The following is a 23,305-nucleotide window of genomic DNA, read 5'->3' as shown; positions in this document are numbered from 1 at the left end:
ACTCTCATATTTTTCAAAAGTATGTATTTGGATTGTACATTGAATATAGATAGTTTTAGGCACCTTACATGTCAATTTTGGTCAATTTAGAGCAAAATTAGAGAGATTTTTATGAAGATACTTGTAATTTTCTCAAAAATATCTCTATGTTTCACCTTTTGGCTGTGTAAAAGATGATTTTGCAGCAATACTTTGAAATACGATATCTCAAAAAGTAATAATTTTTTGTGAATACATAAATTTATCCTCAATTAATTTTTCTCCAAGAAAGAACCATGAGTTTATTTATATTATGAATCTATTATAAGAATCTAAGTATGACTATGTTCTAAAGTAACTTAAAAAACAAAATAAAGGTTTCAAGAACAAGACTTATTTTGCACTGATAAATATACCTATTTAAAATGCAGCTGTGCTACTTGCAATAGTTGAGTAAGCACATATAATACTGATAAGCTAAACCTTTTTTCACTAACAAACATATCTATATATATATAGAGTAATGGTGCTACAAATAATCGTGGAGTTAATTATCAATTCTTATAACAGAACTCTCCATGTTCTGACAAATGAACACACATATATATATAGCAGTGCTACAAGCAATAGTGGAGTAACTAGTAGTAATACTCTGACAAATATGTCCATGTAAAGACCATGTAGCACTAACACAGATGTTGAGTAAAAAATTCTGACCAAACTATAATGAATTATTGAAAGCAAAGATAAATATTTTGCACTTCTAGCTAAGCTATTTTAGAAAAAATTGTCTTAGCCAACACAACTCAAAATTAATTTCATGGACATACCACAGAATATAAAGTAGCCAAGCTGAATACATCTATAAAATCATAAAAAAAAATTAAAATGCAAATTATTATATTTTGAAAAAAGATTATTATATTACGAAGAACAATTAATTCACATAACTTAGAAAAATTAATTGTGGCATAAGGCAATCACAAATTCCTTTTCAGTCCAAGTCACAGAATAAAATAATTTTAATTCTAAAACCAAATCTCTAATTATAACTAACATAATCAAAGAGAAAAAAACAGTGGTGGTTGTTGTTGTGGAAGATGCAGTAGTGGTGGTTGTTGGAGAAATAGTTGTTACCAGGGTTTCAAGGGTTTCTAAAATAGAAAGAAACAACTGATTTAGTACCTTATCCTACCAATAATTTAATATTTATTGAAGCTTTAATTCCAAAATTTAAGACATATAATGGAAAATTCAGATAAGTACACAAAACATTTTACTTTTTAATTTAAGGAAATTTGAAAGGAAGTATATTATTTTGACTTAGGGGCATGGGTGAGTAAAGTACCACAATTTTTAAACCTTTGAATAGTAATTATTATAAATTTTTTGTAGGGGCTAGGAGGAGGGGGGAATGAATTTGTCAACGTTACTAAGAATATTTTGCAATAAAGATGGATAAATCCCTCCTTGGAAATGGTCCATCTTAGTTGTTTACATCTTATGGTGTGTATGTCTTCTTAATTGTTTGTGTATACATGTATAAGATTTTTGTATGTTTGTGTATATATTTATTATGCTTGTGTTACTAGGTGCTTTCCCTCAAAATGCCTAGCAAGCACAATAAATCCTTACTACCTTTTTTTAAACAAGGAACTTTTTTTGCAGTGCCTCTAGGTGCAATACCCTTCCCCTGATAGTCTACCCGTTATTCAATATACCTGACCAAAAATGAAAAACATTTGAATAACAATTTTATTTAATAAAAGGGTGATAAGTGGTTTCTGTGCAAGCCAGGAACTTTGAGGGAAAATAGCGACTATGTCCTAGAGGCCTCTAAAAATGTTTTTTTTTATTTTAAATATATAATTTGAGAAATAATTTGTCTATTTTAGGATCAGCTGATTTTATTCATTATTCTATGACACTGCAGAACTATTTCAAAAAGAGAAAAACATCCTGTTAATTTATTATAAGGAATATCTGCTTCTCTATAAATTGTTCAGCCAAGATTTACAACAAATGGGTTTTCTGTTTTTGGCCTTTTCTTGTTAATTTTCATCCTTTTACCAATAGAAATTTTCATTCTTTTTGGAGATTTATTTCTATTTCTATTATTTTTTACCTTGCAATAAGAAGAATCCAGGGCATTTATACACAACCAATCAGTGTTTGGTACATAGGCTAAACAAAAATAACTAATAGTGCAAATTTCAAGTAAGTTGAAAGTATTAGTTAGGTAGCTGAAATTATTCCAGTTCACTCTATTAAACATACAGGGGATTGCAAAAATCGGCCAAAAAGATATCTTTATATATAATGATGAAATGTTAAAGGTCAAATTATTAATAACAGTTCTGCCTTTATAAAAACTGTTTCAACTTCCTAACTGTCTAAATCTGATTTATGTGTGTTGTATTCAATCTTATCCACATAAATTTAACTGTATACACATATTATAAAAATAATCTTTAATCCAAGCCTCAGGCTCCTTGTGCCAACAAATGACAAATTAGAGCAGCATTGTTTTACAGTAACCCCCCTCTTCTTATTTTGAAAAGAATGGAAAAACAGAAAGGGTAGAACTTTTAAAATAATAATTGGGGGGAAGGGGTTGTGATAAATAGGCACTTTAGGGAAACCAACATTAAATGTTTAAGTTTTACTGATGTATCTACGGGCAAAGGCAAGCACTTGGGTATATAGGGCAGTTTCACAATATGTCATTTTGTTCCATCTGATTTTATTTACTTATTATTGGACTATCTACTGCGCTCCTAGCATCTAGGGGCTATATATTCAAAGGGAAATGGCAGATAGATATTTTAACCCTTAACGGTCAGGGGGGGGGGGTCATCCAGGTAAAGAACAAAAATATTTTTTTGACTTAAACAAAGCATTTTATCTTACCAAATTACTAAAATATCCTTTAGTAGTACATCCTCATCTTAAATACAGGTGTTCAAGTCAATTTCAGGTTCCAGGTATGATCCTGCAGGTCCTGATCCTCCAGGTCTCCAGAAATCTTTAAAAGGCTCCTGTGGCCGCAATTTTTGACTTAGAGACTTCAAATTTTAAACTTAAGCTTTTCTTATATGTCTAGATAATGTATTAAACTTTCATAAAGATCCGCCGCCGTTTTCCCGCCGACCGCCAACTGCGGCGGCTGGCAGCTGCCACGTACAGCTGCGGCCGCTGAAATTTATATTTTGATATTTCAAATATAAAATTTACATAAAGATAAACATTTTCTGCAAAAAAATTGTTCTTCTAGCTTTAAAAATAAAAAAATTACAGCCGTTTGAAATTTTTAAGTAAAAAAGGACCTAAAAACAAAGGTTGTTAAATAAAAGGGTGAAGAAAGCGAAAATTGACTTAGACTTATAAAAGGTTGGAAATTCATCATATCACAGGGGACTTGCATAACATTTTTTAGCCCTCTAGCTCTAATAGGAACTGAGATAATAAGGGGGGGGCGTTGAACGCGTTGACCACGTTGGCTCAGTGGTTAGCAAGATCCTTTGCTACAGATAAAAAAAAGCTTACTACTTCATAGTGAAATTTGCTTGGTGTTGATCATTGTGTAGATCATTCTTAGACAACTATGTCTGTCTGACTACATGCTAATAGAAATTGGATATGATGTATAGATAAGGTTTTTAAATAAAAGATTCTAAAAATATATGCCATAATATATTTTAATTAATTTTGTGAGCTTTGCTTTTATGATTGTTTACATTCACTATTAAGCTTAAAAGTGTAATATAATCTAAATAGAATATAAAATGTTACCTTCTCCTTCAGAACAATAATTCTTATCTAATAATATTTTATAATTAGGCAATGTTAAAATTTATTCTTTTAAAGCATTTAATATCACACTTTATATCTTATATAAGTTAAAATACTATAGCTACTACAAAACGTCTAAATAGAATAGTAGAATAACTTGACTAAAACTAAGAATGACTATTCCATACATATATAAAATTGCAGATCAGATAACAATCTTTGGTCAAGCATTATCAAAAATAATTTAGATACATTATTTAATACTAGCGGCTACACCCCTAGAGGCCTCTAGTGGCACTTTAAATGTTTCTTTTTTTATATTTAAAATATGGCTATTTTGCGTTTGACGTTTATTTTTTGTTGAACTCACTTTCTAAAATTGAAAAATTTAAAAACTTTTAAATTTCTCTAGGGAGGGTGGTGGTACCCTCCCTCAAATAGTTATAAACCTTCCCGGGACATATGAGAATCTACCCTGTTAAGGAGAACCCGATGGGTTCAGTGGTTTGTGAGATCCTTTGGTACAAACATACAAACACACAAACACACAGACAAACATCCTGTTACTTTATTATAAGGATTTATGTAACGTGCATGTTTCAGAAAATTGTGAGAAATATATTGTAATGTTTGATACTATTTTAATATTTAATTTACTCCTATTATAGACAGAAAGAAAAATTGATGCTCCACTTACACACACAACCAAAGACACATGCACAAACACACACACACAGGCACACCCACACACACACACACGTACGCACGCACTTTGACACTAAAGTTTGTTGAATGCATAAATTCACACACAGACACATACTCTTAAGCAGGGCTTATAGTACTTGTCTATTTGTAACATAAACTTTTCATATATTTTCTTCATTACATTTTACTGTTCTTTGGGTTGTTATTATTGTTGCTGTGCTACTAATGTATGGAGATAGTTATTGTTATATAATTCATTTAACTAAAATAATGACTTGATTGATTAATCTTACAGGGAAGTGATGTATTAAGATTTGTAAAAGTGGAAAAGATTAGATTTAGAAATAATAACTTACTTATATAAACTTCACCAGCATGACATGCCCAATAACCATGACAATAACCTAAATATAGATAGCAGGTTGTTAGCACTGGAACATAGAATAAATTTTTCTCATTATTTTGCATAATCCTATGAAATAAAGTAATAAGGTTTTTTTGGTTTCTCTTTTAAAATCTTTGTCTGAACCAATAGAGTCGTCATTTTAGGGAAGGTATTAAAGAACCCAATATGTTTTGAGGCAAATCTATAATCATATTTTAGTTTTGGAATGGTTTTAAGCTCTTTTTTTCCACACTTGGATACAGAGAGCACCCTAGATGCTTGGTGCACAGCCAATAGTTTGATATAAAAGAAATATGCCTGTATTATTGGTAACTTGCAAAAAATGAACTTTATCTTGTCATCTTTTATTAGTCTATTGTTTCTTCAGTTTCAGCCATGGTAGTGTGTATTATGTTAAATTTTTCTAGTAAGTAAGGACCATTTAGAAGCTGCAAATTTCATTTGAAAAATGTATTTATATTTTAAAAAGCTTTGTATTGGCAAATTAGCAGGTAGATATTCATTCAATTAATGAGGCATTAAAAACACATTTTGACTTATTATAAACCATAGGACGATGTATTTTACTTTATGATATACTAGTAAATTTGCCCTAGACACTGCACCTAGAGGGGAAGGTGTAGGATAGGATTGTGTTTAAGTTTATCTAGTTTAAGTAACTCACTGCCCCACTTTCTGAAAATTGGGGATTTTTTTTATAGATCCCCTTAAGACTGGTGCGACCCTAGACTCAAATGGCTCTACATAGGGTATGAAAATTGCTTATAACCACCATACATATACATACATGATGCTTTTCTAATCGCTTGACTCATAAGCAGTTATATAGTGTGTTATTTTTTGAGAACTTTTTTGAAAGCAATTTTACCCCACTTATAGTTATCAGAATTTAATGATTAATGGCTTCTTTTCTTCGTTTTTTAATGCAATTAATAAAAACAACAAAAAAATATTACAGTTTTTGTTTAAAAAGTACAGTAAAATGCAAAATTTAAAACTTAGGTGTCAACATCTAAAAACGGTTTTAGTGCATTTTTCTTATGTTCAAATATTCTACCTTTTGCAAGAATGGCTGTAAAACGCTTTAAAGTTGAGATATAGAGCTAAAAATTGATACAGATATTATTATGTCCTGGAATATATAAAAGTTTAAATGTATATATATATCTCAATCAGGGAGGAAGTACTGGCCCCCCAAAGTCGACTATTGAAAATCCAATTTTTTTCTTGCAAAGGGTAGAAGATTAGAGCATAAGAAAATGCGCTAAAACCATTTTTATATGTTGTCACCTAAATTTTGAATTTTAGATTTACTATACTTTTTAATTTAAAAACTGAAATATTTTTTAATGTTCTATTAATTGCATTAAAAAACGAAGAAAATAAGCCATTAATTAATAAATTCTGATGACTATAAGTGGGGTAAAATTGCTTTCAAAAAAGTTCTCATAAAAAAAACACACTGTAAATGCAAACATCTGACTGACTCAAACCATAGACTATTAGCTTTGCTCTTATCTAATAGGAAATATAAACTAAGAGGTTTTGTTTCTGGAAAATATCCTAAAACCATCTGATGTCAAAACAAAAGTATTTCTTTAAAGTACAACAAAATAACAAACACTTTGTTGCTACACTCTTAACTGCTATAAAAATGGGTTGTAGGGAAAAATGCAACTTATAAAACATTTATAAAGCATTACTGTAAAGCAATTCCTGAGATCTTAAGCTCTATAAAATTTTATACTTCTACTTTATATTAGAGAATACTACCACACAACAAGGAAAAAACAGAAAGTTAAAGTTAAAACTGACAAAACTAAATAAACTCACATGGAAGGGGAAACATATCAGACGCACCATCTGTATACATGGTACAGTTTGCAGTAGTGGGTAATTCACAATTTCCATCTAAACACATGAATATATAATTTGACTGTATCTACTTCCTGAATCAAGAATAATTCAAAACATAACATAGAATATATGTAATGATATCGCAATTCACTTTATAAATAAACAATGATGATAACATCTCTAAAAACTAAGTAAAAAATCTGAAAATAAAACAATTTTGTATCAATTTTGTACCTGACTGTCATAGTAATCATCATGCAAAATTACAAATTGATAGGTTAATTCTAACATGACTATTTTAATAATTATATCATACAAAAAATATCTGATATTTTAAAACTTTACTTTTATTTTATGGATTTTTTATCATGTCTACAACTTTAAAATCATCGTTACACAAAACCACTGGACAGATTTTAGATTGGTCAACGGATTTGAATTTATTAAGGCCAGGACTTATATTTTGCCACCTTGGACGACTAAATCGGCCAAGGAATAGCCGAATACTATATTTTTAAACTTAACATGAAAAAAATGTGGGCCTATTATTTTAATTGGCTGAATCCGGCTGAAATCAGCTGAAATCCGGCCAGCCGATAACAAAAACATCTTGCTATTACTGTTCCAATTTGGTTACACTTTTAAGGGAAGGTTTATAAATGTCTTAGGGTTGGTTTTAGGCTTTGTTCCTGACCTCCATCAGACTCCCCAAGAGGATAAGGATCAAACAACTAGTATTCTATTATTATAGCTTCTAAAATCCTTATTTCTGAACTGATTTTAAAAAAATAAAGGTCTAGCAGCACAGTTATGGAACCTTGAAAACAATTAAAGCAATCCTTATATGCACAGATTGAATAATAACAAAGATATTAAAAACCGCTGGAGATTTAGGGTTCACAGAGTTATAAAATTTTAATCAGATAATTGGCAATTAAAATCCTTATTTGTATCATAAAAGGTAATAGCTGCACTATTATTCCAAATGTTTTATTTATTTTAGAGAATATTGACTGCACTTACTGGATAGGTTAGGTTAGAATATTAGTCATGTTGTGCCATATGAATACCCAATGCATGGTAATTTTTCCATGTAAATTTGTATCAATTCTTTCTATACACTGCCCACTTTGAATTTTGTCTAACTTGATGCAAATTGATGCCAAATAAGAATTAGAAGATTAAATTTAGGGATCTTAAGGGATAAGACAATGAATAATAAATTTATTTACACCCCTAATTATAATCAATTAAAGTCCCACTTTTGTAGATTAAAATAAGTAGCAGAAATATTTTTTAAATGCTACCTAGTAATAGACAATCAAGATTTATTAAGGCTACAAAAGTTCTAATAAGAAAATATGTTTATAAAACTTTAGGGTCCAATGTCCTTATTCTTTGGTGAAAGTAAATATTTTACCTGTTTTACAGATATCCCAGGGAATGTCAGCTACATCCACACACAATCCATATAGATACACATCTAATTAACAAAAAACATATTTAATATTTGAAATGTAAATAATAACTAGGACATTTAAAGTATTAAAAATGATGCTATATCTATTAATGCCTTATGTTTGTATTTTTCAATGAAGATTTGTCTTAAATGTACTAAAATATAAATGTAATTATAGAATTAATTCAGACAAAAAGCACAGTGTGCTTTTTCAGACATCTTTCAAATTATAGAAGAAAGGACATGCTCTAATTGTATAGTAACTTGTAACAAATGTGTAGGGAGAGTTTGACAATTGTATTAGTAAAAGATAGGGGTTACATTTGAATAAGATACAAATTTTTTAAGCAAAGCTTTCCTTTATTATTTTATTCAAGTATGTCTTTTCTCAGGTCTATAATGGTACAGTTCTCATTATCAATATTTATAATTTATAAGAACAGTAAAAAAATCATTATATTTAAAATTATGTTCATACTTTTTGGTATTTTTTTAGAGAAACTTAATCTTTAAGAGTGGAGGTTATTTATACATAACTTATTATAATGCAATGATCGAATTCAATAGGAGTATACAAACAGGCTTAGTGTTACAGAATATTAAATCCTTATTAAATGCTCCATATAGGGGTTAAAAAGTTGTAGATAAAGTATATAAAAATAATGAAAAATAGGATTTAATGATGATAATGTAAGCCAAACAACAACATTGCAGCTTTTATGTTGAAAGATTCTAATGATAAATAATAATATTATAGGAAACAAATCTACAAAATTTTAAGAGTTTAAATATAAGTATAGTATTGACCAATTGTATTATTAGGACACATTCAACAAAAAATCTCCGCCCTCCCCCCATTAATATTTTCTATCTAAGTCCCCCTATCTCACACTCTTCTCTAGGTATAAAAAAGTACATCATATTATATCTATCTATCTATTGCATAATTAATAAATTATGTCTTGATTATATATAGTATAGATGTATAATCCAGACAGCTACCTTTCTCACATCTAAACCAAATTTTGTTGATTTTTTGTAGGGACCCAGCTGTGTTTATTTCCAAAGCTATAAACTGATTTCAAAGACCAAATACAAATTTGGGACAGGGTAGTACATGCACTGTTGGGAGAGTTACATATAGCTTATGCCCCCTCTATTCTTTTACTTTAATGCTTAATATATTAATTATTAATAAACTTTTACCCATACTTACTGTTGATGCCAGATTTTTCTAGATATTAATTTAAGTGAAAATAAAAAAGTTTACATAAGAACTTTCCTGTTGAGAAGTCAATTACCCCTTCCCTCCCCCCACCCCCTGAAAGAAAATTACCTTACTCCCCTCTCCTACCATATCCTAATTTGGAAACCCTTAGTATAGATTTAGACTCCCTATTATTTTGATATATTACAGTAGTAGGAGGGAAGGGTATATTATATTAATAATGGTGGCTTCCCTTTCTCTTTTATAGAATCGTTTTTAAGCCAAAAATATTATCAAAAACTCCTCTAATTAAAGTTACTCTCTAGCACAATTAATCCCAAGTTATATGCTACCACATGGTGTTTTAGGGGTTGCACAACCACCTGTATTTAGTTTTTTTTTTTAAATTGGGGAACACTTTATCTTTTTTGGGGGGTGAGGGTATCCCATTCTCAAAGAAAATATTTCAAAACCAACGCAGGAACAGTAAGTTTAATTCCAGAAAAGTAGAACCAATTAGTTGAGCAGTTGACCAAGATCTTTTATTAGGACAGATGACAGATGGTCAAACAGACATCATTCTACTTTGAATTATAGATAAATATTAACACCAACACAGTTAACTTAAAATTGTGATAAAGATAGCCTGCAAGAAATATTCCACTTTAACCTCTGAAAAACTGCCATAAGTAGACCCAGCAGTTAGATCAGTGTACTTGAAATATCTTACATGTTTCATATCCATCAATATCTGGTTGGCAGTTCCTAGTCTGAAGTTTCCTATCCTCACACCACCAGGTTTTCTGACAATCACCTTTAAATAAAAATGATAAATTATTTAATCATTCAAATATTAGATTTTAAAAGTTAAAAACCCTGGCATTTTTTTTTCTAATTATTAAGGGATCTTGAGGGTTAAGACAACAAATGTTAATTAATACCTTTTGAATTATAAATAAACCAACCAATCAAAATTGAATAAAAAAATTGTTTGAGCCAATGAATAAGATAGAATTTTTACAAATCTTTGTCGACCAGTTTTATTTATAATCCAATGTTCCCTCCCTTAAAGTTAGTAGTAGTATATTGTTAGGTTGATAAAATGTCAGCCATGGCCACTATTTTAAATTTCATAAAATTAATATAGTAAACTATAGCATTTGAAAAAAAAATCATGTTAATAACATGTCAGTCATGGCCATTTTACCATTTTGATTAAATTAATCAAATTTACATCTCAACAGAAAATGAATCTTAATTTGACAGGGCACATCCTGAGTATATACTGTTTGTAGTGTAAGATCTTTCCTTCTGCTGGACCGATGTGGTTCTCTATTACAATGAATCTTTGCAGAGGTCATGCAAATTTTTTGTTTATGTGTGTAGTTTGCAAAATAGTTTTGTTCAAACAGGCTTAAAGTCACACAGACAAACAGATATCAAGACATCCTGTCTCTTTTATATAATAATAAGTATATTTGAAAAAATCCTAACAAATTAGCTTATAACTTAATTAATTTAATTATAATAGTTAATTTATAACTCTTACATGGCCATCTGTTGAAGATTGTATAAACTCCATTGTCTTCAACATTTTGGCAATTAGAATCCGTAGGAGCTTGACAATACTCTGAACCTAAATTGTAAAAATTATGATCATATCTAAAGATTCAAAGATTTCATATTATAAAGAACGTAATTGTATCTGTGCTTTATTTTGATATCCTTCTGCTAGGACTTCCAATTAAGTAATGAGGATTGCTACTCTTGCCCCTCTAAAAAACAACTTAGTTTTAACAAGTCAGATATTTTTTTACTTTAATCTGAGGGGTTTAACCTCCACCTCCAATATTGTTTTACAAATCCCCTTGTTTATGGAAATTTACTTCTCATATGCAATGAAAAAAAATAAAAAAGCTGGTAAATTGATTTAAGAAATGCTTAAATTAAAAGTATATACTTTTTCATATAACTTTAATTTCCTTATTGATAAATGAAATTATTCATTTAAAATTTAGTATCTGAGGTGTATTTTTTTTGTGTGTGAAATTTATCATATTATGAAATTATGCTGAATGAAAATTATTATTCTGCAACACTAACACTAGACCTAGATAATCTTATCTGCTACTATGATCTTTTTTTCACAAATATGAAATAGTTTCTCATGACAATGGAATAATCACTAATTGAAAATAAAATTTTAGAAAACATTCTCTGAAAAAATCTTTAAAAAAAGAGAAACAAACATTTCATAAAACATGAAAAATTTCATCAGATTTTTTTCATAACTAAAAAATATTTAGAAGTTGGTAGTAGAGGTGTTGCCATTCCCCCCCCCCCCCCCCCCTAGTCAAACCAAAGCCCTTGGGCTAATAAAGGTTAAGACTTTTACCTGTTACAAAACTAATTAACAGGAATAGTAGGAAAACCATCTTGAATGGCTAAATAACTACTAACTAGAATTTTCTTAAATATTTTCTTTATCTCTTGTGCATGCTGTTTGTTATAATGATTTTATAACTTATCAAGGACGATAAATTATGTTAAAGCACTTATGTAATTATGTTGGAGAAGTTGGTACAGATCTTAAATGAAAAAAAAAGTTTTGCTCTGAAGAATAATCATTGTTTAAACAAATTATACAACAATTTCTGAAGAATTTAACAAGAACAACATCTTCCCATATGCAGTGAAGCTTATAATCCTAAAAATTAAAGACAAAGGGACAAATTAAAAAGAAACTTTTAGTCAGGGGATATAAGTTATATAAACTTTAAATATAAACATCTATCTTCCAAAGCAGCTGAGTAAATTACAATAACTCCATGATAATTGGATTCTCTTAAATTGCATGTGTATCACAAGCAACATATAAATAAATAAACATATTTTTTATGATTATTTTATGTTAGGATAGGATAGGCAAAGGTTAGAAAATCCCCACAGTTTCGTATGGCTAGGACCCTGTTTCTCATATAAATCAGCCTATAAATGTGTTTTAGGAAAACTTAAAAATAAAGACTGATTATTTTGTAAAACAAATTTTTGCCATTAACAATAATTCTAGCCAACTATCATAAATAGCAGCCAAGAAAATCATATTCATATTTTTTGATGACTTAAACATACAGATATTTATATATCAGAGCAGCTTCATAGCCAGGTAGAATAGGTTTAACGTAAGCATAAGATAAGAAAATTCTTAGAAACTAGAGGAGTTAGAAAATCTCTCCATAAAATTTATCACTCTATTTTTTAAGCATAATGTAGCGCAGCTACTTCATCAATAGGGATTTTCACACTGGATATGGGTTTTAACCAAACAATCAAGATTTAATAAAGCTCCCTAAAGTTTTGAAGCCAACATATGTGAGATTGAGTTAATTAAACTATTAAACTATGGGAATCATTGAAATTTAGTGTCCATTGGCTTTTTTTATGTTTACAATGATTTATCTATGAATTAGAGAATGCATTTAAATGGGTAAAATTTAAGGATTAATCAGGCTGAGGGCGGCTGCAAAGTCTTTTCAAATGTCTTATCTAACCCACAAAAATCTTATGTTATTTCAAATTAAATGTAATTGAATATGGATACATTAACCCTCAAACAAAAGATGATTGTGTCTTGTTAATTGTAGGACCCATATGGCTCTCCTTTACAGTGAAGCTTCTTTAAGGTTAAACTTTTCACAATTTTATTTTTCATTTTATCATCTAAAATGTTTACACACCAGTTCTACCAGTTCTACAGTTTGCCCCCCAACAATTTTGACAACCCCTTTAAACTAAAGTCAGGGAGGGGAGGGGATGTATAACATGCAATAAGAAGGATAATATTAATAGGTTATGGGGCTGGATACACCCTTCTAGAAGACACTCTCCTTCCTTGGCTGTTTTTTTTTTTGGGGGGGGGGATTTGTATCTGGAGCGTTTAGACCCTTGTCAAGAAGGGTAAAGAGGGGTGAACATCTAGAGGTTATATCCACCTGCCTTCTATACTTATCTGCTTTTTCTTTTATGTGAGGATAAGCTATGCTTGGTTTGTATGTTGTCATACTTGTTTCCTTTTTTTTACACAGTTTTTATAATGTTTTCAACTCAACGCTTAATATGAAAGATAACAATATCCAGGTATTCTACCATTCCATATTACTATCCATTCCAGTAGTAGCAAAACTTTAGTATATTATATAAACAAAATTAAAATAAGGAATGAGAGGATGTATTTTTGTATGCCTAACCCCTTCAGGGTTAGCTTATCCTTAGGGTTGCCTCTACCTGTGGTGCCCTAACCTGCAAGGCTACTTAGAAACTAACATAACCTAACCTAACCAAACTTTAAGTAATAAACAAACAAACTAAAAACTACCCCATCCCCTTATTTTCAATTTTTAAAATTGCGATTGATGGTTTCACTGTTTAATAAGATACTTTGTGGGAAAGTGCTGAAGTATGAAAACTGAAAGTTAAATGAAGAAACAAAACAAATTCCCAAAACTCTCAGAGTAGCTAAGCTACTAAATATTTTCCTTTTTATCACATACAATGAATGTACACTTTTAGTTTCATAATAAGTAAACAATCACATAATTTTTATCATTACATACTAGAAATTTCCATTGACGTCATCATGTCAAGCTAAGTCCTGTTTATTCTTACTAGTGGCTGCGCCCCTAGAGGCCTTTACTGACACTTGAGGGAGGGGGGGGGATTGAATCGACCTATCCTACTTTTTATTTTAGTTTTAAAAAATAAAAGTAAATATACATTGTTTTTTGGGGGGAATAATTTTTTTCTAGGGATGTAACCCTCACCAAAAATAATTATAATCCTTCCCACATAAAGCTATACTATAAAATATCGGTTCAGCGGTTTGTGAGATACTTTTGTACACACACACAGATCCTGTTACTTTATTATCAGGATATAAAAGTAAAACAATCTGAGTCTGTCTGTATGTTTGTGTGTCTGTCTGTAAAAAGAATCCCTAATCCTATATGATTCTCCTTACAAACTTTCCAATTTTTTGTTTACAATTGTGAGTGTGGGTTGACAACACCTCCTCCTCTCAATGCCTGCTAGAGCCCTCTAGGGGCGTAGCCGCTAGTATTTAGTAACTGGATAATTATATGTATATATATTGCCACTAATATCTTGTAATTGCTGAAATGATCATTTTACCATTTGTAGGGTAGTTTTTCATTGTTCCAGGGAATATTTAACAGGGTTGGGAAATCTGTCTCACTCTCCTATATATTCAAATTATATTTTCCCTAAAATTTTTCCGACAATTATACAAATGAATTACACAATACACAGGTTAGCTTAAATACTTAAATTAAAGACAGAGCTAGTAGGTAAAGCAAAATAAGTAAAAAAAAACATTGTGCGGGATAATAATTATTTTAAAATACACCACCTTACAGATTCTTTATATTATAGTTTCAGACAGTTGGCCGTGAATAAGAAAATAAAGAAACCTATTTTACGATTTTACCTACAAATAGCGGCTATGCCCTTAAAGGCCGCTAGCGGAATGTATAATGTCTTATCTTGATTTGCATTAAGAGCAGCCGTTTACCAAAAATATTTTCTCGACCGTTAGATGAGGTTGGTTGTGTTTATTTTTTTGCTATTTTTCTTGGGAGGGTGGTGGTACCATTCCCCAAAAAAGTTATAAGCCTTACCAGAACTTTATGGGAAGCTACCCTGTAAAGCAGAACCATATTAGTTTGGCAGTTAGCAGGATCCTAAAATAGACAAATAGACATTCTGTTACTTTATTATAAGGATATCTTTGAGATATTATCATTAAACCTTACGTATTTTTTTCTAACGGAACTAAACTGGTTTCAATCCAGTAGAAATCAAATCTGGAGTTTATTAATTTTTTTTCATATCTCCATAAAAGCAAATTAAATAAGTTTTTAATAGCGAAGCTTCACTATAATTTAATGTAATGTTCATCTGTCACCCTGTCTATTATTTTATTTTCAGCACAGGATTTTGTAACTTCTTTGCACATGTATTTGTCAGACAGGATTTAGGCTAGTTGCGCTGCTTTGCAAATGTGTTATTCTTGTTGTTGAATATGTTATAGAAATTTATGAATTGATTTCTGTGTAAGATAAGATTACTTGTTTAATTACAAACCGCAAGGAATCTACATGTTTAAGTCTGCTTAACCCACCCTATCAAGGGATAGGATGAGTTAAACGGGGTAGGAAGCCCTACCCGCAATTGAGGTTGGGAGCGGAGCTACTCATATACCTGTAGTTTAGATTTTAACCATAATTTGTCCCTAGGTTGTTGACAATTAGTTAATTGTAACACAGAAAAAAATGTTGTGTTATATCCAAATGTTATAATAACTTATGGATAATGTTATCCTTGTTTTTATTCGCAAGAATATTATAAGTGTAAAATAGTTTTCATTCAGGTGTTCTATCTCTATCTTTCTACTTTTGGATTAGTTTTTATCAAATGGATATGCAATCAATGACAGCTGCCAATATTACAGCCGTTTTTAGTTAGAAAGAGAAAGCTATAGCAAAGTCTATTCATGGGACCTTTGAGAAGCTTTCTAAAAAGAAGAATTTACTAATGACTTTTAGCCATATTAATACTTGTTATATTACAGGGTGTTTCAAGAGAAATGTCTTTTTTAAAAACTTAATTTTGGATAGAAAAAAAACAAATATGTAAAATGCTTTAAATATTTGGAAACCCTGTTTTGGTACATTTATGTTTCAAATATTTGAAAAAGAATATTTTTTAAAGCAATTTTTCTTTGCTTAATTATGTTTTTTAAACAAGTTTCAAACAACTGAATAATCAGAATATAAATGTATAAAAGTCAAAACAAAATTGAAAGTAAATTTGTTGAAAAACTGCTTAAATTTAGGATTATGTTTAAGGACATACTCACATTTTTAGGACTTATATAGATTCTTCGATTAAAGCATTATATTTGTTGTTCTAGGAATCAGTATTCCAAAAATCAGATCAATTGGATAATTTGTTGTTAAAAAAGTTAAAACTTAACATGTTTAAAATGGAAGTACGGACTTTCTTGTAACGAATAAATAGTTGCTACGCTTTAAAAATTGTACCTAACTGTTATAAGAATCATCATGAAAAGTTTGAAATAAATAGGACAACATGCCTAAATTACAGAGCTATATGTTAAAGACGGACATACGGACGGACGGACCGACCCTAATTATAAACAAGCTTCACTCTTAAAAAGACATTTCTCTTGAAACACCCTGTAGTATCAGAGAAGGAAAGCTAAAAGCACCAGAGAGAGAGCACGATAGAGAGAGAAGAAAGAGAGAGAAAGAGAGAGAGAGAGAGAGAGAGAGAGAGAGTGAGTGATTGAGAAAGAGAGAGCGATAGAGAGAAGTAGAGCTAATAAGCGCCAGATAGAGAGAGAGGGAGGGAGCGAAAGATAGAGATAAAGAAAGTGACAGGGAGATAATGTGGAAAAAAAGAAAGAAAGAGAAAGAGAGAGAGATAAAAGAAAAAAGAAAGATAAATTTTTCCGCTTGGCATTGTTTTTTTTTTATCTTATGTATACATACAGTAAGATTAAGAATAAAAGCAACCATAGAAGCTAAATATATCAAACAATCCAATGGGACAAACAATCATCAACAATTAGTAGAAACATTAATAGAAATATGATTCTTACAATAAAGTAACAGGATGTCTATCTGTCTGTTTGAACCAAAGGATCTCGCTGAATCGATATTATGCTCTTCTACAGGGTAGCTTCTCATAGGTCATGATGGTTTGTAACTATTTTGGTGGAGGGTATCACCACCCTTTCAGGAGAAATCCCCCAAAATTGAAAAAAATTTACTTTTTAAATCTAAAGTAAAAATTGGGTAGTCAAAATCAACCCCCCTCCCCTCCTCCTTATGTGCCCAAAGAGGCCTCTAGGGGGCGTAGATGCTAGTATCATTATATCTTATTTAAAATCTCTTCAAAAGAAAAAAAACCCCTTTTCTCCCATCTCTTTTTTCTTCCCCCCTTTCCTTTTTCGGGAAAGAAAAATATGATGTAACTGGAGTCTTGTTCCTCAAAATTAATACAAATTCGGGACAGTTTTCTATGTGTCGAATATGTTTATGTCCATGTATATGAAAAAAAACACATTTAATTTCCTTTCTTATTTTGTCTTATCTTAGGAATAACAATCTATATAAAAACTCATGTTAAAAATAACATTTTGTACCAAATTCTTGATGAAAAAAATATTAACTTTAAAATGGCATTTTAGTAAGGTTTTTGAAGTTGCCGCGTTTTTTTTTTAAAGATTGTAACTAAGTGTTACTTGAATTTTTATGTTAGGTTTAAATTAAATCTTTTTACGTCAAATTTAAATAGTTTTTGACCACCTCAGCCCTGTTTAATAATATTTATTAGCTATGCTTCTATGGAATAAATTCAAATTGTCCCCATTAAAGTGAAGCTTTTCTATAATTAGGGTTGGTCCGTCTTTTTTAATCAAGACATGTTAGATTTGTTCTATCAATTTCAAACTTTGCATTATGGGTTCTATATCTGTACAAATTACGAAGCATAGCAACTCTATAACCGTTACCAGAAAATCAATTTAAATGTGCTGATTTTTAACTTTTTTTACAACAATTCTGTATATGATATGAATATCCTATTCATCTGACTTTTGTAATAATGATTCCTATAACTATGAGGTACAATATACTAAGCGCATAATATACTCATCTCTATAATAAAATGAAAGTAGGTCCTTTTACTTTATCCTGTATATACTCAATTTTGCAACAAATTTATGTTCAATCTTTACAGACTTTTTATAGATAAGTTTAAACATTCTACAAGAGTTATTTTTAAATCTTCCTTCTGATTTTAAACCTTCGCTTTTATGGATGTTGTCATCCTTGTTTTAACATTAAATGACCTTCCCTGCCAGTTCTTATCTTTGTTATTTGTAACTAAGCATTTTAAAAAAAGTTGTATTTAGCAAATTTCCATGAAATATATGTATGATAAATGTCACGTTTTTTGCTGGATGCATAATTTTTATCAATATTTTACTTTTCTCCTCATCACTATATAGTGGCTTCGCCAGTATAGGCCTCTAGGAACACTTTAAAAAATATATGAGGAGGGGGAGGGGGGGTAGGAACAAAGAAAGAACAAATCTATAGTATAGATGTATATACTGATAACTACTTTCCCCCCCCCCTTTTTTCAATGACATTTTTCGTCTGCTAGCAATTTGTTTTCTGCTTGTTGACTGTGTTATATTCCCGTTACCATTGGTTGATTTTCAAAGACCCAATTGAGAGTCGATACAAGGTCTTTGCGATAGGGAAATACAGTTATTTAACCCTTTCTCTCTCTAGTGTTTTACTCTAATGTCAATATTGATTCCCTTGCTTTCATGTAGATATTTTTTTTCTAGACGGTGGTATTTTTATTTGTCATTCTAATACTTATAACGATATCAACGTAACCTCGATCCCTCAGTAACACACCAAATAGCCTAAAACCTGCTAATGACAATACCCACAATACCTTAAAAAGCATGGAGTCATTAATCCAGCAGTTTACAAGACTTTACTGGACATACACTCTAAAAGTTAAATCAATATTTTAATATCAAAATCTCTGTGTTTTGTACATTTTAATGAAACTGTACAAAAACGGACCTTGAATTTACCGGTCTCCAACAAATTATTTGTGTGAAAAAGGCCACATTATTACAATTAATATCTAAAATACAAAGCAGAACAATGTCTGTCTGAAGCTTATGATCTTGATAACCGCTGAACCCATCAGGTTCTACTCTTTAGAAATTTAGTATTTGGAAAAAATAGAGGTAAGGGGGAGAAGAGCCGCTAGTCCTATTATATAAAGTAGTAAGTTTTTTTTGTTGTCTGAAGCAAAGGATCTCCCTAACCGCTGAACCAATATGGTACTCCTTCACAGTGTAGCTTGTCATTGGTCATTGGAAGGTTTATAACTATTTTGAGGGAGGGTACCAGATTTCTAAAACGATTGGGCTCTACTCTTCAGGGAATATACCTACTGGTCCTATAATGGTTTTAAGCTATTTTCTTTTTCCCCCTCTCACCTTAATACCTTCTAGGGACGTAGCCGCTAGTTTGTAATACATAATATTAATTAGTTATAAAACATAGATAGAAATCCTAATGAATAAGCCAGGTTATATAAAGATAACAAAAAAGCTTTGCTACGTATCTAAAACATGAATTGATCTATTATTATATGGATGTTGCACCATATTTTCATGTACTCTGATAAGTATTGCTTGCAGGTGTCTAAAATTAATGATACCCCCCATCGACCCTCCTTTACAACATCCCAACCCCCTACTGGATGAACGAACTGACTAATGAATGAAATCCATACCAGCAATCTAAATTGATGAAAAATTTACCCCTGTCAATATATCCATGTATATTATATATCCATTTAAACATTAAAAGTATTTTTTTAAATGTTTACTTATAATATAAAGATAACAAAACTATAAGTTAACATTTTAAGGTCATTTTAATTCTCAAACAAACATCCTATTAAAAAAAGTTTTTTTATTTTATTTCTGCAGCTTAAAATTAATAATGAATTGATTGAGTTCTTCATTTAAGGAAACTTCACATAGGTCCTTGAATAATTTCAGGCTATTTAATTTTAAATTAAAGTCTCTGGATGATTTTAGATAATTTTTATCCCTTTCCTATACATACCCTTTCAAATACAGAGCCCCTAGTAACTGGAGTTGCAGCCGCTAGTCAATTATAAAGTATTCTTTTGTATAACTCACTTTGTCTGTCCATCCATCAGTCAGTCTGTCTGTCCATCCATCAGTCAGTCTGTCTGTCCATCCATCAGTCTGTCTATCTGTCTGATGAATACATCCAATACTTAAAATATTTGTTTGTTTGTATTGAAGGATCTTGCTAATCACTCAAACGATATAGTTCACAGCTTCCCATAGATCCTGGAACGATTTATAACTATTTTGGGGGAGTGTACCACCACCCTGCCAAGAGAAATAGCTTTAGAAAAAAATAACCCCCCCAAAATTTATTATTTATTTTTCTTTTCAAATCTAAAATAAGAAATTTATATATTGTATTCACTCCCCCCCCCCCTTTCCTCAATTGCCCCAATGGCTGCTGGTATAAACTAAAATAATATTAAACTTTTCCAGTATTGCTACCAAACCAATTAATATCGGCTGGATTAGAACTGTATCTATGTCATACTGAAAATTTATTTATTGTATAGTACTATAGCCAGATTCCTATGAATATTAAAGTAAAAATCGTAATATTCATACCAGTTTTATTAGCCCAGGCCCCCCGCAGGTTAAACAATACTAGTTTTTATCTTATAACATAATATCAGCAGACAGCTGTCTATATTATGATACAATAAATAAATATTAAAATGCGATCATTAAAATGCCAAAAGGTGTAGATCACCAATGATGATACACATTATTACCCCTAATGTATAATACAATTATTGGTTGAAACGTTTAGACACTCAACTTAATATGTCAAGTTTTTAAGCCACCTTCTGTTTATAGAACTTTAATATACTAATATAATTTCTAGTCTAATTTGAATTCCCTCCCTGATGAATGTAATTACAGTCAGGATTTTTGAAAATAAGGGTACACTAAAGAAAATCAAGTTTATATTTGTTTTCACATGTTCACATAACAAGATAATAAATCAATTTTAAATTCATGCTAAGCACTAGTCTTGCAAGCACAAAGTGGTGTCACTTCCCCCCTCACCCCCCCCCCCCCAAAAAAAAAAGAAGAATGAAAAACTTGATACAGCAAAGAATTGAATGACTGCAAAGGAAATGATCATGTGTTTTTAGATTTTTTTTAGTGTTTAGGGATAAAGTTTAAATTTCATTGTACAATTTTAACGTGCATATTAAATCAATTTGAGGTATTAGTTATAAACAGGTGGATAGACTTACCTTTATTGAAGAAATGCTTTTTTTTATTCTGAGATACTTTAAAACAAGATAAGGGTGTGATAGTAATATCAGTTTGTAATGAATGATTAGCCCAGGTTAGGTTAAGTTTGGAAGTTTGGTATGGAGTATCCTTTTAAGGGTCAGGCATCAAACAAGCTTTCTAGAGAGACAAGCACTTTTACAAACTTTTTTAGCCTTTCATGAGTTTTTTGTTGGGAGATTTTAAGAGCTCATTTTTTCCATTTCAAATATTTTTTCCGTGTCAAAATTCATAGAAAGCACAGACTAGTTTAGCGATAAATGCATAGATTTTAAACAATAAATACAAATTGCATAATTGAAAGAGATAATTAGGGAGGGTATGATGGAGTTTACAAACTACTAAAATATTTTTGGGGTACCTAAGATGACAGAAGTATACAACAAAAAAATATAACATTCTACCTGCTAGCCAACATTCAGAGAGAGAGGGGACAGATGGCTGTTTAATACACTAGTCCCGAAAGTTTTATTTTACCATTTACTTATTGGTTGGCTTAGAAACAGTATAAAGTGCCTCCCAAAAATGACATCACACAATTAAATGACCAATATGCATTTTGATTGACCATTGGTAAATTCATACTGGCCTCTCATTTGGTCATTTTATTGTTTGGCGTCATTTTTTGGTGGCAATTTTCATTGGCTTAACAACTTCTGGGACTCTCATCGAATAAGCCATTGTCTTATCCCAGACAAAGATTACTTAATTTGTTGTGAAGACAACTTGGTCTGTCAGTATTGCTATTTACACTAGCAGTTTTTGCCCTTGAAGCATCTAGGGGCACTTAAGGTAGAAGGAAGATAGTCAACCTCTTTCCCATTTTCATTTTTAGTTTTAAAAAAGAATAATTTTTAAAAACATTTTTTTGGGAGGGAGGGTCATTTTTTATTGGCAGAGTGGGGATACACTATGGTTTAGCAGTTTGCTATATTGCTACAGACAAAAAAAAAATCCTGCTACTTTATATAATGAGATATTTATTGAGTAAATTTTGTTTACAACATCAAATATATCAAATAATATAGACTGTTGATTATATCTTCATTATTTGGTGAATGAAATTATGGAGGTTTTAGTAGCACAGCTACTCTATAATTATTGTATTTCTGTCCATTTTAAACACTGTAAAAATATGTTAGTATATAAGTTTTTGAGATATCAGCTCCCTATTTTCATTTTATTAGACTACCTTTGTTTCTTTTCCATCCAAGCTGACATTTTTGTCCTTGTTGAAAGTATGTAAAGCTAAATGAAACAACTAAGGACAATTAAATTGAGAGTTCGAGTTCTAGTCCCCATGTGGCAACTCGAATTTCTCAGTTGAATACATTCACGCAACTTCCCCTGGTTGTGTAAGAAGGAGATTATTGAGTAAGTTTGGATACTTAATAGTCACGTACATAATATCAGTACTACCCTTATCCCAAGCTCCTCTGCGAAGAACGTCATTCATTACGGTAACTTAATTTGGGACACCTGCCATACTCGGCGAGGGTGAGGTAATAATGAGTAGCTCTCATGAGATAGCGGGTCAAGTCATGTGCTTGAACGTGGAGCTTGATAGCCCTAGTGGCTATACAAAAGTGTCTCAGCCTACTCCATGACTACTTAGGTCCAAACCCTAAGAGACTATGGCTAATCAATCAATCAATCAATTAAATTGTTTTAAATAGTAGAAAAATATTTCTAGTAATAAAGCTATTCTAGATATAAACTCCAATTTCTGAAATTATCAGTTGCTATGTAAGTTATATATCTGAAATTCTTTGTGAAAAGTACTTCATTAAGCATCTATTCTAAGACTATATTAGTATGTTATTACTGACTTAGTGA

General features: G+C 30.7%; 1 protein-coding gene across 1 annotated transcript; it reads right to left on the bottom strand.

Annotated features, from left to right (window-relative positions):
- Nucleotides 1-891: 891 nt before the first annotated feature.
- LOC145316231 (uncharacterized) lies at nucleotides 892-11,862 on the bottom strand. The gene is made up of 9 exons (XM_080156658.1): nucleotides 11,801-11,862; nucleotides 10,955-11,041; nucleotides 10,136-10,219; nucleotides 8,160-8,222; nucleotides 6,716-6,793; nucleotides 4,833-4,880; nucleotides 3,772-3,798; nucleotides 2,105-2,163; nucleotides 892-1,133 (listed from the first exon to the last, which is right to left on the bottom strand). The coding sequence occupies exons 1-9, from the start codon at nucleotides 11,838-11,840 to the stop codon at nucleotides 1,113-1,115; spliced, it is 507 nt and encodes a 168-aa protein (XP_080012784.1). The 5' UTR covers nucleotides 11,841-11,862; the 3' UTR covers nucleotides 892-1,112.
- Nucleotides 11,863-23,305: the final 11,443 nt, after the last annotated feature.

This window comes from Acartia tonsa, chromosome 1 (assembly GCF_053477335.1).
Source record: "Acartia tonsa isolate MP-2025a chromosome 1, ASM5347733v1, whole genome shotgun sequence".
NCBI lineage: Eukaryota > Metazoa > Arthropoda > Copepoda > Calanoida > Acartiidae > Acartia > Acartia tonsa.
The sequence above is the reverse complement of the archived record's forward strand: the minus strand, read 5'-3'. Positions and strand labels throughout refer to the sequence as shown.

Coding starts and splice junctions, on each gene's coding strand:
- LOC145316231 (XM_080156658.1), bottom strand. CDS start 11,840: ATGGTTTTCCTACTATTCCTGTTAATTAGTTTTGTAACAG. Junction 11,042..11,800: donor GTTAATTAGTTTTGTAACAG/GTAAAAGTCTTA, acceptor TTTACAATTTAG/GTTCAGAGTATTGTCAAGCT. Junction 4,881..6,715: donor TGATATGTTTCCCCTTCCAT/GTGAGTTTATTT, acceptor ATCTATATTTAG/GTTATTGTCATGGTTATTGG.